This window comes from Protopterus annectens, chromosome 7.part0, assembly GCF_019279795.1.
Source record: "Protopterus annectens isolate FY-2018-M chromosome 7.part0, PAN1.0, whole genome shotgun sequence".
NCBI classification, from domain to species: domain Eukaryota; kingdom Metazoa; phylum Chordata; order Ceratodontiformes; family Protopteridae; genus Protopterus; species Protopterus annectens.
The window spans coordinates 1169494746-1169512164 of record NC_056739.1 but is presented as its reverse complement, the minus strand read 5'-3'; the positions used below and the strand labels follow the sequence as shown (position 1 = coordinate 1169512164).

The window sequence follows — 17419 nt, the reverse complement described above, 5'->3', positions numbered from 1 at the left end:
CAAACAAATTTGAAACTATAAATTGTAGCTAAGGTTTTGGCAATACAAGTGGTGCAAGCTATTAAAAGAGTACAGCTGTAGGTCAAAAGTAAATTTTTGAAACATTGGCTTATACCTTTGGTAAAACTTAATCTGGATTTCTTATTTTAAACAGCATCATTTTCTGACCTCAATTCATAACTGTCACCCACCCCAGCTAAAGTCTAAAGTGCATCTGTCCTAGCAAATTATTTCAGTCTTTTGAACAAACTACCTTTGCATAATGAATAATTACTCTATTCTTAATATTCTGGAAGGGCTGGAGTTGCAGAAAAATCTGCTCAGAAAATATTACAGTAAATATATCAGACGTGTATACTGCATCTAGTGAATTCAGGCCTCACTCTGCTCATACTTGAAACATTTTCCCCACATTTTTTCCCTTCAGCTTTTCTGTCTTACATTCAGAACTTGCCCACATACTGTTCGACTAGATAATGCAGTGCATTTTGATAAGACACTTAGAAAACATTAGTTTAAAAATATTAACATTTAAGTTATCTAAATATTTAGAGTATAGAAAAGAGAAAAAAGCAAAATGTGTTTCATAACATGGAGCTTGTTTGAACTCTATTACAGACATTAGAAACGCATTCTTCCAACATTACATAGGCTAAAAATAAATAAAACAGCAACATCTAACAAGAATGTGAGCTCTAACAAAAAGTTAACAATGTAATTACATAGATCAGAATATTTTATTTACACACATTAATACTAATAAAGATGGCCTTCAAAGTCATCTATGGTGCACCTCCTGCAAATATGAGCTCTAGAGCGGCCTGGATGTCCCCTCCTGTAGCTTGTAGTGCTCGCAGGCTCAAATCATCATCTTGAATGCCCATGTCCCTTAGTTGCTGTAACTGCTGTTGCCACTGACTCTGAAAACACAAAAACAAAAATGAAGGATATAGACTCTGCAGAGGCAACTTTAAGGTATTTGCATTTCTGCAGTGAAATGGACTTGTTCTGCAATAAATTTTGTATTTCACACATATTCTCATTGCAGTGTAAACATGACATTGTTAAATTTATGGAAGAATTTCTGCTGCTAATTACTTAGCCCTTTCACAACTAAAGTAAACTCATTACCCTAAAAAGATCTCCTGTAGTTCTACCCATAAGATATTAGACATCAGTACTGTGCATACGTTATACAGTGACATCAATACTGTGCACACGTTATATAGTGACATCAATACTGTGCACGAGTTATATAGTGACATCAATACTGTGCACACGTTATATAGTGACATCAATACTGTGCACGAGTTATATAGTGACATCAATACTGTGCACACGTTATATAGTGACATCAATACTGTGCACGAGTTATATAGTGACATCAATACTGTGCACACGTTATATAGTGACATCAATACTGTGCACGAGTTATATAGTGACATCAATACTGTGCATACGTTATATAGTGACATCAATACTGTGCACGAGTTATATAGTGACATCAATACTGTGCACGAGTTATATAGTGACATCAATACTGTGCACGAGTTATATAGTGACATCAATACTGTGCATACGTTAAATAGTGACATCAATACTGTGCACGAGTTATATAGTGACATCAATACTGTGCACGAGTTATATAGTGACATCAATACTGTGCATACGTTATATAGTGACATCAATACTGTGCACGAGTTATATAGTGACATCAATACTGTGCACGAGTTATATAGTGACATCAATACTGTGCACGAGTTATATAGTGACATCAATACTGTGCACGAGTTATATAGTGACATCAATACTGTGCATACGTTATATAGTGCTCTGTACTGGCTTAACTCGGACAAAATCATGGTCTTTACACACTTACTAATACATTTATTGCAAGCTCTCTCTCAGTGTCATTTCACCAGTGTACAGCCAAATGGGCGACAAATTACTTCAGTATCAAAGACCAAACACAGTCTTCTTTCCACATAGAGGCAAACTACAAGTATTCTTCCCACAGAAGCCATACTGAACCTCCTTGCTGTTTCTGGCAGTGTAATTAAAAAAATGTATGAGGTTTGCAGAAAATGCCATAATTTTAGTCCCCAGCCCAAATATGAAAAATTTACAAAGTAATATTTCTCAGGCTACAGAACTGGGACACTAATAATTATTTCACTACATTACAAAGATGGCAAGTGCCATACAATATTTTCATTATGCTGTCCTGTCTACACCACACAACTTGTCATACAGCATTGCCAACACAGGCAGGAGAGCACAGTGGAAAATGTCAAAGTTAAACATAACTACACTAATACACAGCATGTATGACAGAGATTAGCAGGAATTGGAGCAAATGCAAAACTTGGATATCATTAAGAAGCACTCAAAATCAGCAGTATGGATAGATAGTATAGTTACTATTGTCAAGTAGGACAATATCTGTATTTGTCTTTACCTGCAACAGCTGAATAATGATTAACTGAGAATATTAGCCATTGCTTCTTTGCTGACAGTTTGCACATAGTTGCTATAGTGCCTAAGGCTAAGTGCTTATCAGTACTCCACTCAAAACAGAGATTCTGCCAGATGAGAAAAGGTTCACGTTGTGAACTTTTACCATACAAAAAAGTACAGATTGCTTGGACTTCCAGTTGATATTTTATCCACATCAGTAGTCTTCCAAACAGCTATTCCTCAAGCAACTAAAGACTTTAAGTGTGCTGTAAATGGTAACTATTTGAAATGTTGAGACCCACAACAGCAAGTCCTGAAATACAGAGAGTGAATGGCAGAAAGAATAGATTTGCATACACTAAGCTTGAGATGCTATTTCTCAGCATATTCCCTTTTTTCCAAGGTATGGTGATTTCAAAAGTTGGTATATATAAGTTCGGGGAGTGTGGGGGCTTGCCTCACACATGTGGGGTGTAAAATGGGCTTGCACCCCCCCCCCCCGCAAAAAGATGTTTAAAGGAGAAGAGCGATTTTCGAGATTTGCTCTTCTGCGTTTTTTGTCTTGCTGGCACTGTGCATTTTGAGTGCCAACATTTCAATAGGGAGTCATTGTGAACATAAGCTATTATCTATTCTTGTGGAGTCAGAGTTAAGAATAGCATGACAGATTGTTAACACTGATAAAAAATAGGAAGAAAAACACAATTTAAGTTAAACAAGAGCAAATGTATGCTTGTCTCTCTTACTGGTGGCATACAGGCTACTGGCAGGCAATCTCTGCCTTGCATACAGAGCTTCAACAGACCCTTTCCTGTCAGACTTACTGCACGTTCACAAGTGCAATGGGGGGCAAAAGCGCCCAATAAAGAAATCTAAATTTCTTTTGCAACATAAGCAGAATATGTTTATAAGATAGATATGTATCACAGAGAATAACACTTCTTTGAAACTGTCTTCCTCTCCATTAAATGGGTAACAACAAATTCATCTGATTTAGCAGACTTGTCCTTCATGGACATGCAAATGTTCTGCTCATCTCTGGGATATTCATATCTAAAATATAATTATGGCTACTCACTTCAAAAGATCTTCATGGATCAATAGCTTAGTAAGTACCTATAACAGTAATGTCTAAAACGCATGCGTCATAGTTTAACATCAGAGGGTCTGAAACTTGATAAAGACTGCATACTACACAACTTCTTTACAAAACTTGCAATTTAAATCAGGAAACTTTTACTCAGCTACAAAGAAAAAAACTGTTTTGCTTACAGTTACTTCTTCAGGCCATTACTTGTCCCTCTGAAGATTAATGACAATTTATGCTTTACAGTTTTCTCACCAGTTTAACACAGCCAACAACATTCCAGTCCTTTTGCATACAATTTTTCTTGCAGAACCAAATTTCACCTGTATAAACAACATCTGGTGGGAGTGATGGTTTATAGGTCTCCCACTTACTCACTAATTTCACTTTGTTGTTGGTCTTCCTGATTATCTCAAACTCCCAAAAAGAGTCTCTGGTTCAACTCCACTTCTGACTCGTAGCCAAACCCTGGGATTGGTTGAGTCTCTCAATTATTTTCCTTTGGAAAAACGAAAAAGGTTCCATTGTCAAAATATCTCTGTTTTTTTTTTTTTATTATTATTAGAAGACTGAGAAGTTGAGTTCCCTTCAGCTTGTGGGCTAATTCTTTTCTTTATTTCCTCAACAACCTGTTTGACATCCAAAACCATCTTTGATCCTCCAAAAAATATTATGAAGACAGCTGTATATAACAACTGGAATCTCATACCTGCTTTTCAACGTCCCCTGATTTCCAGGAAAATGTTGTTACTATACATCAAGCAGAAGACAGACAATCAATTTTCCTCAAATACTCTAGTGTCCCCCACTTTTAATACTCTTTCCTGTTGCCATGGTTTTGCAAGGAACAGTTTTATCTGCTCATGTAATTTCATCTTTACTAATATAGGCCTTGGTGGCTTTCAGATGGCCAGATTTGGAGTATGCATGTGACTTGCCCCTCTCGTGTGATAAATACTGCTGTGGAACACCTATACAATTGCTTGCTATATTTTCGCGCAATTAATGCAGACTATCTCTTCCAGTTTCTCTGGTTCAGCAAACAATTCAGTATTTGCTCTGAATGCTCTGTCTTTTAACTCAATTTTTAAAGAGCTCTGCTTTTTAATGAAAGAGCTCTTCTTGGGAAGCCTTATGTTCAACCAGTCTTTCCTTCATTTCAGTCTCTGATTTCTGAAGTTTTAAAAATGAGCTCATCTGAATATCTACTTAAAGCTTATTTTCTTCACGTCCATTTTTAATTTGAGCTTATATATTCACCCAGTGTCGCATTTATTTAAATAATACATTTGAATACATTTAACTTATTGCTCATCTAAATTACTGGAAGCCAGTTTGTGCGCTAAGTCTGATATGTGTACTGCTTCTTCCTAAATGGCTGCAAAGCTATTCCCAAGCCCAGAGCAGATGCTTCTTTTCTTGTTGATGTTTGCTTTTAATTTCTTCTTTGCTAGCACCCAAGCACTGTAATTACTCACCAGTAACCATTTTTTACCCACACTATTTAATTTTATTTATTTATTTTTTTACAGTTTCTATGTATTACAACTGAAGAGCTTTAAGCAAAGTACAGTTTTGTACCTACCATAAATGTAGATGTTCGAGTGCTAATACAGCTGCAGTCATAACAGATGGGTTCTCCTGCCGTCAGGCGGGTCCTCGGTCGGCCGAATTCCAAAGTCTAGGTCCGGCGTCGGTTGTCGTCGCTTCTTCCCTGACGTCAGTGCGACAGAGGTATAAAGGAACCAGCCAACGCCATTTTCTTCAGTTTTTCTTGCCCCAAATGTCAGGTGCCCCCAGAAGGAAGGCAATACATAAATTTGTGTACTAAAGCAATGCAATATAATCAAAATACAGTAGTTGCAAGCAAATACACCATAAATTAATACCCCAATCAGGTTGTATGAGGAGGTGTTAGCCAATAGGCCTGTCCCAAGCGGGGAAGGAGGGAGGGAAACCTGGACTGCAGCTGTATTAGCACTCGAACATCTACATTTATGGTAGGTACAAAACTGTACTATGTTCATCGTGCATACAGCTGCAGTCATAACAGATGGGTAGAATCTCAAAGCTAAGAAAGGGGTGGTAGGCACTAGGTGGAACTAGGAGGAGCCAGGATGCCCTGCAAGACTGCAGTGGCAAAGCCTGCTCTAGTTTAGGAGTATAATGGTAGGTGGTAGTGCTTGGAGAAGGTATGCACAGAACTCCAAGTGGCTGCTTCCAAAATATCTTTGGTAGGAACTCCTCTGAGGAAAGCTGCAGAGGTAGCTGTGGCCCTTGTGGAGTGAGATCTGATGCCTGTAGGTACAGTTTTGCCATGAAAAGAATAGCAAAAACGTATGCAGTGGGCTATCCATTTTGAGATTGTCTGTTTGGAAATGGGCTTTCCTTGAGCTCCTACAGCATAGGACACAAAGAGCTGTTCTGATTTTCTGAAAGGCTTTGTTCTGTCCAAATAATAACGCAGTTGTCTGTGGATGTCCAAGGAATGTAGTAATCTCTCCCCTTTGTTTTGAGGATTAGGATAAAAGGTAGGTAAGCGTATGGCCTGATTCAAAGCTACCCTGGATACCACTTTAGGCATAAAGGACGGGTTGGTTCATAAGGAAACTCTGTCCTGATGGAAGATGATAAAAGGCTGCACAGCCATGAGAGCTTGTAGTTCTGAAACTCTACGAGCTGAGGTAATAGCCAGAAGGAAAGCTGTTTTCCAGGGCAAATATTGCAGATCTGATGAGGCAGCTGGCTCAAAGGGAGGCAAGGTCAGTTTTTCCAGAATTAAGTTGAGATCCCAAGCAGGTATTGGTTGCTTCCTTGGGGGTCTTAGATTCTTAGCCCCTCTGAGGAACTGTCTTAAGAGAGGGTGAGAGAATAAGGGTGGATCAGTGTTGTATTCTGCAGAAATGGCTGAGGCATGGATTTTGATGGAGGAGAATGAAAGTCCACTGCTTTGCAGCTCAGCTAGATACTGTAGTATTTGAGGTAAATTCAGTTTTCTAGGATCCTGGCCCTTTTTCTCATTCCAAACACAAAACCGTTTCCATTTTGCGGAGTAAGCTTTTCTAGTTGATGGCCTTCTGGCCTCCAAAATGACATCCTGCACCTCCTTAGAAAGTAGGGTCTGTTGTGATGCTAAGGAATCTTCCATGCGGCTAGATTGAGTGTTTTTAGCTGGCTGTGAAGAGTTTTGAAGCTGTGCTGAGTCAGGAGAAGAGGCATTAGAGGCAGGGTGCATGGTGGGGAATGCGTCAGGCTCCTCAGGAGTGGGTACCAGTGTTGTCTTGGCCAGTCTGGAGCAATGAGAATCATCTTTGGTCTGTCTGCTCTGGTTTTCAGTAGTACTTTGGGCAGCAGAGGAAGAGGTGGGAAGGCATAAACTGCCATTGATGTCCAACTGAAAGAGAGAGCATCCACTCTCCATGCCTTTGGATGGAAAATCCTTGAGCAGAATTTTGTCAATTGGTGATTTTTGTGGGAGGCAAAGAGATCTATGTCTGGCCTTCCCCATGCTTAGATTATTTCTGTAAAAACTTTTGGATGCAATTTCCATTCGTGTGGATCTGTCATATTTCTGCTTAGGTTGTCTGCCAGCGTGTTTTCCTTGCCTGGCAGGTACTGTGCTTGTAGCTCGATTTGTAAGTCCATGGCCCTGTTCCAAAGTGACATGGCCAGTCTGCATAGGGGGTAGGAATGCGTTCCTCCCTGCTTGTTTATGTACCACATAACTGTGGTGTTGTCCGTTCATATCAATAGTTGACCTGGTTTCAGAAGGTCTTTGAAAGCTATAATAGCATTTATTACTGCTAGCATTTCCTTTTGATTGATGTGAAGGTGCTTTTCTTTTTGGGACCATTTGCCCTGAATGCACCGATCTGTCATGTGCGCCCCCCAGGCGTAGTCCGAGGCGTCTGTTGTGATGACTTGATTTGCTTGAGGCTTGCTGAATGGAAGACCTGTGGTTGTTTGGCATGCTTGAGCCCACCACAGAAATTCCTTTTGTAGACATGGGATTAGTGGTATTATTGTTTCCAAACTGTGGCTGTGTTGAGACCATAGGTTTTTCAGGTACCATTGAAGTTTCCTCATATGCAGCTTTGCACATGGGATTAGTAAGATGCAAGATGCCATGAATCCCAATGCCTGCAGGATTTTCCTTGCAGTCAGCCTGGTGCAATTTGCTAGTGCTCTGAAGTATTGAGTTAGTTGCCCCTGCTTCTCTGGCGTAAGGTAGGCCATCTGGGTGTTTGTGTCCAAGTTGGCACCCAGGAAAATTATCTTCCGAGAGGGTATTAGCCTTGATTTCTTTTTGTTGACTGTGTATCCCAGAGAGTTCAACAACATTATTACATAAGCCAGATGTTTCAGAAGAATGTGCTTGCTGTCCGCTTGGATCAGGCAGTCATCCAAATAAGGGTATATTTGTATCCCTTGAAGTCTGCACTAGGCAATTACTGATGCCAGGCATTTCATGAATACTCTGGGCGCAGTAGATAAGCCAAAGGGCAATGCAGAGAATTGATAATAGGTTGAACCTGCAAGAAATCTGAGGTATTTTCTGCAGCTTTGTCTGATTGGGACATGCAGGTATGCCTCCTTGAGGTCCAATGTTACCAGCCAAGACTCCTTGCCCAGCATGGGAAGAAGCTGCTGTAGAGTGAGCATCTTGAATTTTGGTACGAGTAGAAATGTGTTTAGGATGGATAGGTCCAAAATAGGTCTCCAATCTTTTCCCTTCCTTGGTACCAGGAATAGTCTGGAATAAAAACCTTGAACTTGTTCGTGCGTAGGTACCTCTTGAATCGCTTTCATGTCTATGAGATCTGTAATTTGCTTTTGTGCCTCTGCCCTTTGATTGTGTGGCAGGTTTGGCATGCCTCTCATTTTTGGAAGGGTGTGAAAATGGAATCTGTAGCCTCTGTTTATAATGTCCAGGATCCATTTGTCTTTTGTGACAATATGCCAATTTTTTGAAAATAATGCCAATTTTCCTCCTAAGGGGGCTGCCATTTGAGTCTTGCTTGGCATGCAAAGGGGAAAGTCACTGGGTTTGCTTTCTGAATGATTGCGAGTTATCCTCACCACCTCTTTGTGTAGGAGCTTGCCATTGCCTGCCTCTAAACGAACCTTGAGATTGTCCTCTGCCGCTCAAGCGCCTGTATCTACCTCTTTGGGGTCTGTCCGTGGCTGGAAAGGACCTATTTTTGGAAGGCCAATTTCTACTGAAACGTGGGGGTTGTACCTGTAGAAAATCTTCCACAGTTTGCATTGATTTAGCCTTTTCCTCCATTTTCCTTAATACCTCTTCAGCATTAGCACCAAATAATACATCCTTTTGTAGAGGGGCATCTAGTAATTTAGCTTTGACATGATCAGGCAAGGTTTGTTCCTTGAGCCAGGCATGTCTACGTATGACCGATCCCGTAACAGCAGCTCTACATGAGGCCTCTAGAGCATCAAAACCACATTGTAAGGCATGCTTACCCACTTGTTCTGCACTATGCATCAAATCCTGCAACTCCTTCAAGTCTGGTTGTTCAGGTTGTGACATTTTACTTTTCAATTGTGATAACAAAAACTGTTGGTATTTTAGCACATGGAACTGACAGTTTAAGGCCCTCATGGTTAAGGTAGCAGAGGTATATACCTTCTTTCCCCACCTTTCTAAGGATCTGGAATCCCTTTCGGAAGGTAATGGATTTTTAGCAGTGGAGGCCTTAATTCCCTTGGGGCCCTGTGAGATGGTTTCTGGGTCAGCAGCATGGCTTTTGTATAGAAATTGGTGCGAGTCAGGAACCCTGTAGTACCTGTCAGGCTTGACTGGGGCTGGAGGCAGAGAATCCGGGTTAAGGCAGGCCTCCGAGTAAACATCATCTAGGATGTCCAAGACAGGAGGTATAGCCAGAGGCCTGTGCTAAGGTAGCAAGAGAAATTCCCTAAGCCTTTTCTTGGAATCTGAATAATCTTGGCCTTCCCAGTGGAAGTGTTCCCTTAAGGTATGCAAAGTTTCCCCAAATGAGTAATCCTCTGGGGGGGGGGGGTACAGAAGGAATAGACTCCTCTGCATCAGAGTCTTCAAAAGGGGAGTAAGAATGCTCCTGATCATCAGAATGCTCTGAAATAATGGAGCCCTGATCAGAGGAGGGGGATTCTTCCTCCACTCTGGGCCTTTTGTCCGGTGGGGGCTGAGAACCCCTGATAAGAGTAATTAAATCCTCAGCCATTTTAAGCATCTGTTTTTTAGGCATGGGGCCTGGGGATGGGCCCTGTGTAGCTTGTCTCTTAGAGTGCATGGCTGCTTTAGACTTAGTGAAAGCCTTGATGGAAAAAGAAGAGGAAGGTCTGAAGACACCTTGAGTGGAGGTAGACCTGTCCACATTGTGAGGTTCAACGCCAAGAGTGGCTTCCGTATCTGTAGTCGGGGTGTGGGCCGAGGAGCCTGCGACCTCGGGCACAGGAGACACTGCCAATGAAGTGTTGTCGGTAGTCAGGGGCTGCGTAGGCGCCTCGCTGAGAACCGGACCACGTGTAGTCGGCTTTGGCATGGTGTTGGTAGAGGCCGCGGAACTCGTGTGTCGGTCCTTATCTTTGCGTTTTTTAGACAAAACTGGAGTCAGAGAATCCGACGACATAATATAGTTAAATGTTTTTCCAAAATAATGCTGGGCGAACTCCGCCCGACGCTTAATAGTGCGTTTGTTGAATGTAGCACAAAAGCGACAGGCCGAGACGTCGTGGTCTGGGCCCAAACAAGGTATACAGAGGGAATGGAAATCCTTATGCGGTATTTGCTTCCCACATGAAATACAATTGTTAACTTTGTCTGACATCAGTCTGAGGCAAGAAAAGTTTCCCCAACGGGGTACTTAGCTTTCGAGAAGACTTCGGTTTCAAAATTTTCGTAATTTCAGGAGCTGGCTGACCGGCATTTGCGAACTGCTTCTGCTTCGGGCACCGTGCGGCAAGAAAGACTGAAGAAAATGGCGTCGGCTGGTTCCTTTATACCCCTGTCGCACTGACGTCAGGGAAGATGCGACGACAACCAACGCCGGACCTAGACTTTGGAATTCGGCCGACCGAGGACCCGCATGACAGCAGGAGAACCCCATCTGTTATGACTGCAGCTGTATGCACGATGAACATCCAAGCACCGTAAGCGACACTACCGGCTAAACTCTTGTCTACAAGTGCACATCAAAATTGTCAAAACCACACATACAGCACCAATCTAACTCAACACACTACACACACACACACACACACACACACACACACACAGATGAACATATGCAGAGGCAGTTGAAAGCAATTTTCTTAAACAAAGATCGCCTAGACCACCTGTTGTCAAAGCTATGCCTCAGCAAGCCCAAAAGGACTCTGAAAAAAACACCACCAGTCACTCTCAATGGAACCCTAAACACTAAGCTCCTAAGGCAAGCAAAACTACTTCCCAGGACTCTTGTCATAGGGGAATCCATTGCAAGACATACTGATGCCAATTTAACCAGGCTGAATAAGGAGAAGATAACAGTTAGCTACTCTTCTTGAGCCAGGATCTATTGAACCATGCCTTACCCTCAAGACATTATACCACAGGTACTGGTATGACTCCATCATAGTCCATGGAGGTTTAAATGACCTGAGATGTACATCCCCGGACTATAAGAAGAGAGAAATTATGGAGCTTTCTGACTATGTGTCTCAGGCTGGTATAAACCTAGCACTGTACAGCATATTACCATCATTGAGGATGAAGCCCCAATATGAGCAAACAATTACTGACTTTAACAACTGTCTGCCTTTCTGGTGTCATTCTTAGCGGATCCAATATTTGTCAGATTAGGGCATCATGTTAACAGACCACGTTGCTTTGCCAAGGATGGTATGCACCTTTCCCCTATAGGCTTTTAAATACTAGCTAAAATTTTATCCACCCCATAGTGCCTTTTTAGGCAATCCTAAAGTGACAAACCTACCGACATAGCAAAATTAACTCAACTGAACCTCAAGGTGTTACTGCTGAATGCCAGGAGCCTAAATAAAAAACTTGCACTCTGTCCGAGCCCTGCTCACACTTGAGAATACAGACATCTGCAAAGTTACTGAGACACGGTTTAAAGTGTCAAAGAGTACCCCAGCAATGCTAGGTTCTAGTATTTTCCACACTTTTAGACCAGCAGCTATACATACAAAGACTATAGGTGGAGGTGTCTCAAACATCAATAACAAGCATAATTTTATGGTGGTTAAACATGATGATGTGCTGGAGTTCCCTCACATGCAGAACACCACAGACAAAATCCCATACCATATCCTAGCCAGCTATAGGTCACCCTCCATGTCCCAAGAAACTCACAATGTATACTAGGACCTATTGGAGACACTCCCATCCAACCTAACACCCCACTCATGGGAGACTTTAATTACCCCCTTATACACTGCGAGTCCTACACGGTCTCAAATCTGCAGGCAGAGAGAATCCTGGATGTCGTAAATACAAACACCGTTGACCAAATACTGAATTAGCCTACTAGAGGCTCCAATATACTGGATCTCATACTCACAAATATGGGATAATGCTGCACCCCCAATGTCTTGTCCTCTGTGGTAAGGTCCAACCGTAAAGCTGTCTCCTTCAAAATGAAAATCAACTTTGTAATCCCAATAAAACCAGTAACAAATAAGAACTATTCCAAGGCAAATTACCTGTTATTAAGTGATGGTTTGCCAAAATTCAATGCCCCTCCAAAACCCTGGAACATAGCAGTCTATGCTAAATAGCTCTCAGAAACTATGTATGACCATATCAAGGCTACTGTACCTATCAGAAAGCAGGCCCAGGACTAGCACAAGAAACAAACCGTTCTGGTGGCATCCAAAATTAAACAGGAAATGCAACAGGAGGAAAGAAAAAAAAAAACTTATGCTGAAACTAAGGAAGGGTATTTCCCACAAAAATAAAAACTCTCTCATCAAACTAAATAGGGAACAAAGAGGGCTAATTAAGTCAAGCAAAGTCAACTATGAGGTTAAGATAGCCTCCTACGTAAAAGATAACTATAAGGCTTTCTTTAGCTATGTCAGAATCCTCAATGACAGCACACAGCAATGTGATATAGCAAACCTGTTAGCAAACAAATTCAGTTCCAACTTTACCCCCCCACCCTCAACCAACCTCCAAAAAATATCCTCAAACATAACCCTTCCAAGTATAACTAGGGAGTATGTACTGGTTGCACTCGCTAAAGCAAAGAATATGGCAACTCAGCACAACTCCTAGTGGTGTCCTGCAGAGTGATACAGGCAACAGAGAGACCCAAGAGAGACTTTTCCTGATTTAAGTATTTTTTGTTTGTTTTTGCTCCGACTGCCTTTTCCCACCTAAAAATGAGTTTCAAACTGCTCTGTGCTTTTAAAAATTTAAATTGCATTGCCTTTCTGCATTTTACAGTTTTTGCACTTGTTTTTATCATTTTTAGTTGTTTTTGTATTGTATAACTGTTGTAGGCTACACACTAAAGTGCGCTAGCCTGTTTATAGTATTTACAGTGTTTTCTGTGTGTTTTTCTGCTGTTCTCTGAAAAAAAGAAAAAAAAAAAACAAAAAAAAAATTCTCTTTTCCCACCTTTGCTGAACTAGATTAGTCCAGATTTCAGGCTTTGCTGAATTCCGGAATGTGGTATAGTTTCCTGTGTTGCCCATATCCTTACTTGGATAGGAGGAAGCTTCTCTGTTCACCAGTGAGAGTGGGGAGCTTTGAGCAGCCTATCTGTCCTGGAGGAGTGGTCTCAGCCCTGAAACTAGTAGCTTATTGGCCGTTTTGGGTTAATTCCTATCTCTTTCAGTTTCCCTGCTTTAAAACCCGCATTTGCAAGGTTTTGTGCCAGTATACAACTCAGCACAGCTCCTCGTGGTGTCCTGCAGAGTGATACAGGCAACAGAGAGACCCAAGAGAAACTTTTCCTGATTTAAGTATTTTTTCTGTTTGTTTTTGCTTCGACTGCCTTTCCCGCCTAAAAAGCGAGTTTCAAACTGCTCTGTGCTTTTAAAAATTTAAATTGCATTGCCTTTCTGCATTTTACAGTTTTTGCACTTGATTTTTTATCATTTTTAATAGTTTTTGTATTGTATAACTGTTGTAGGCTACACACTAAAGTGTGCTAGCCTGTTTATAGCATTTACAGTGTTTTCTGTGTGTTTTTCTGCTGTTCTCTGAAAAAAAGAAAAAAAAAAAATTCTCTTTTCCCGCCTTTGCTGAACTAGATTAGTCCAGATTTCAGGCTTTGCTTAATTCCGGACTGTGGTATAGTTTCCTGTGATGCCCATATCCTTACTTGGATAGGAGGAAGCTTCTCTGTTCACCAGTGAGAGTGGGGAGCTTTGAGCAGCATATCTGTCGCTGGAGGAGTGGTCTCAGCCCTGAAACTAGTAGCTTATTGGCAGTTTTGGGTCAATTCCTATCTCTTTCAGTTTCCCTACTTTAAAACACGCATTTACACGGTTTTGCTCCAGTATACAACTCAGCACAGCTCCTCGTGGTGTCCCGCAGTGATACAGGCAACAGAGAGACTCAAGAGAGACTTTTCCTGATTTAAGTATTTTTTCTGTTTGTTTTTGCTCCGACTGCCGTTTCCCACCTAAAAAGCGAGTTTCAAACTGCTCTGTGCTTTTAAAAATTTAAATTGCATTGCCTTTCTGCATTTTACAGTTTTTGCACTTGATTTTTATCATTTTTAGTCGTTTTTGTATTGTATAACTGTTGTAGGCTACACACTAAAGTGTGCTAGCCTGTTTATAGCATTTACAGTGTTTTCTGTGTGTTTTTCTGCTGTTCTCTGAAAAAAAGAAAAAAAAAAAAAAAAATTCTCTTTTCCCGCCTTTGCTGAACTAGATTAGTCCAGATTTCAGGCTTTGCTTAATTCCGGACTGTGGTATACTTTCCTGTGATGCCCATATCCTTACTTGGATAGGAGGAAGCTTCTCTGTTCACCAGTGAGAGTGGGGAGCTTTGAGCAGCCTATCTGTCCCTGAAGGAGTGGTCTCAGCCCTGAAACTAGTAGCTTATTGGCCGTTTTGGGTCAATTCCCATCTCTTTCAGTTTCCCTGCTTTAAAACCCGCATTTGCGTGATTTTGCGCATAGCGCAGCATCAGGAAGCACCAATTAATCAGGTTTAAACTATTCCCGGCTCCACAGAGTCTGCTCTTCACTTTTCCCCTTAGAACTGATCTAAATCTCAAAGTAAGCACTCTATCTTCATCCTAAAGCCCTGCACATGCTCTTACAAGTAATATTATACGTAAACACTAATAAACTAAAGCACTACGCCCTCTTATACTCCTTGTAAGAACTTGGCTCCCTATTGGTCCTTTCTGATCAGTCAAAAAGTAGTTCCTTATACTATTCTGGCATGTCCAAAAGTCAGTTTCGGGTTTACTCTCCAGTCCAGCTGGTGAATCAGAGAATCTTGAGGCAATGTTACAATTGCCTTATGTACACAGACCACCCTCTCCTCCTCCCTACAAGCTCAAATGTATGTGAGAGATGCAACTATATAGCCAAACTGGAGGCTGAGCTCTCTCAACCCAGTACTGGCTCAGTCAGTCAGGAGGAGAAGGGAACCACACACACCACAATTCCAGTCTCACACAGACCTACCGCATCAGCAAACCAAACACATACACACACAAAAACATACTTGGAGGCTCTTAATAAAAATCTGCCTAAGCAGCAGAGACCTCCAAAGCAGACATCCAAGCAAACCCTACTCCACAACAATACCCACGTATCACATAGTTCACAAAGTCACTGCGCCACACAGTCATAGCACTTAAGGCTAAACAACACACCTAATACACTTGTAATAGGTGACTATTGTCAGACACACTGACGTCCCACTCACCAGACTGAACAAGGAGAAGGTCACTGTAAAGCTGCCTGTCGGGTGCCAGGATCCGCCACATAATGCATGCACTCAGGTCACTCCAAAGCAAGTACAAGTATGACTCCGTCATTGTCCATGCTGGTGTGTATGACCTGAGACGTACCTCCCCGGACTACATGAAAAGAGACAGAGGAGCTCTCTGATCATGTAGCCCAGGCCGGCATGACCCTGACCTTGAGTAGCATCTTTCCCTCACCAAAAATGATGCCACAATATAAAGACAAAATGATCAATTTTAACAATTGGCTAAAGTATTGGTGTCATTTAAAGGGGATCCAGTGTCTGTCAGCCTGGGATGACATGCTCGACAAGCCACGTTGCTTCGCTAGGGACGGCTTGCACCTGTCACCCCCGGGCTTTCGAATACTGACTAAGGCTCTTGCCACCATCATAGTGCCTTTTTTAGGCAAGGCTCAAAAGACAAACCCACCTCCATAGACAACACAATGAAAAAAAAAACTAAGGGTAATGCTGCTCAACGCCAGAAGTCTAAACCTCAAGATGCACGCACTCGAGGCTCTCCTCAGTATTGGGAATATCGATATCTGTGCAGTAACAGAAACCTGGTTCAAGGCTCCCGGAAGCACCACAGCACAACCAGGTTATACTTCATACCATGCTTTTCGGCCACAAAACTCGGACCGAACCACAAAAGGAGGGGGAGTATCCATATACATCAAAGATACCCACACCTCCAGGTTAGTGGCACTGCACGAAGCATCGGAAACCACCCATGTATAACTAACAGTGAGCAAAACTGCCTTTCAGTTTGTAGCCTGCTACAGACCACCCTCCCAAACTCAGGAACCCCACTCGGCTTTCCTGAGAACACTGGAGAATATGAAGGTCTCTACAAACACCATTATATTGGGTGACTTCAACTACTCAAACATTGACTGGAAAAACTATTCAAGTCCCAACACCCTCACCCAATGGTTCCTAGAATTTATAAACTCAAATGCTGTGGAACAACTGGTCACCACCCCCACAAGAGGGGAAAACATATTGGACCTTGTCATCACCAACATGGGGACTCTATGTTCCACACCAGAGGTATACCACTCATTGGTAAGGTCAGACCATAAATTAATCTCATTGGACATCCATATCCCGTCCCCACCCCCAGCCAAGGTAACCACGGTGAAGAACATCTCAAAAGCAAACTTCACACTTCTCAAAACCGAGGTGGCATCCTTCAAAGCCCCCGGGCCAGTGGAAAATACGGCTCAAACCACAGAATCCTTTACAAACGCATTCTATGGACACCTACAGGAATGCATGCATCGTGCTATCCCAAATAAAACCAAGACTCACTCCCCCAAAGGCAGGAGACCTGTCTGGTGGACCCCGGCCTTAAATAAGCTATACAACAAAAGGAGGAAGCTACTACATGACAGAGCAAAATCCCAAAAAGGGAAGGCATCTCTGATCAGTACTAGCAAGAAACTACAATCCCTCATAAAATAATCTAAGGCCAGCTTCGAAAGAAAAATTGCACAAGACACTAAAGACAATCACAAGGCCTTCTTTAGTCATCAGGCACCTGGGTGGCAACTCCCAGATATGCTCAGAGTTAGTGCAAAATGACAAAAAATACACTGAATCCACAGACATTGCCAACATCCTGGCAGACAGGTTCAGTGCAAATTTCTCCACCCCCCCCCCCAAAAGAGCAAATGTCCATCCAACAGAGTGTAGCCTCCCTGACATCACAGATGAACAGGTGAGAGCTGCCCTCTCCAAAGCAAAAACCACAGCATCAATGGGACCGGATGGTGTCCCGGGCTGCGTATTACACGAGCTTCAAGAACTTAACCCTCACATAAGGTCACTGTTCAATCTCAGCCTTACTACAGGATATGTACCCAAGGAATGGCATACAGCAACAGTGGTCCCGCTCCACAAAGGTGGTGCCACAACGGACCTCTGAAACTA

At 42.1% G+C, this 17419-nt stretch overlaps 1 protein-coding gene across 4 annotated transcripts in view; it reads right to left on the bottom strand.

The window, feature by feature from the left end:
• Window positions 1–578: 578 nt before the first annotated feature.
• The window catches only part of UBL7 (ubiquitin like 7), a 934199-nt gene continuing 917358 nt past the window's right edge, over window positions 579–17419 (bottom strand). For all 4 annotated transcript variants that reach the window (XM_044077768.1, XM_044077769.1, XM_044077767.1 and 1 more), the window contains one exon: window positions 579–920. In XM_044077768.1, coding sequence (XP_043933703.1) covers window positions 783–920 — 138 coding nt within the window. In that variant the 3' untranslated portion in view covers window positions 579–782. The remainder of the gene's footprint in view (window positions 921–17419) is intronic.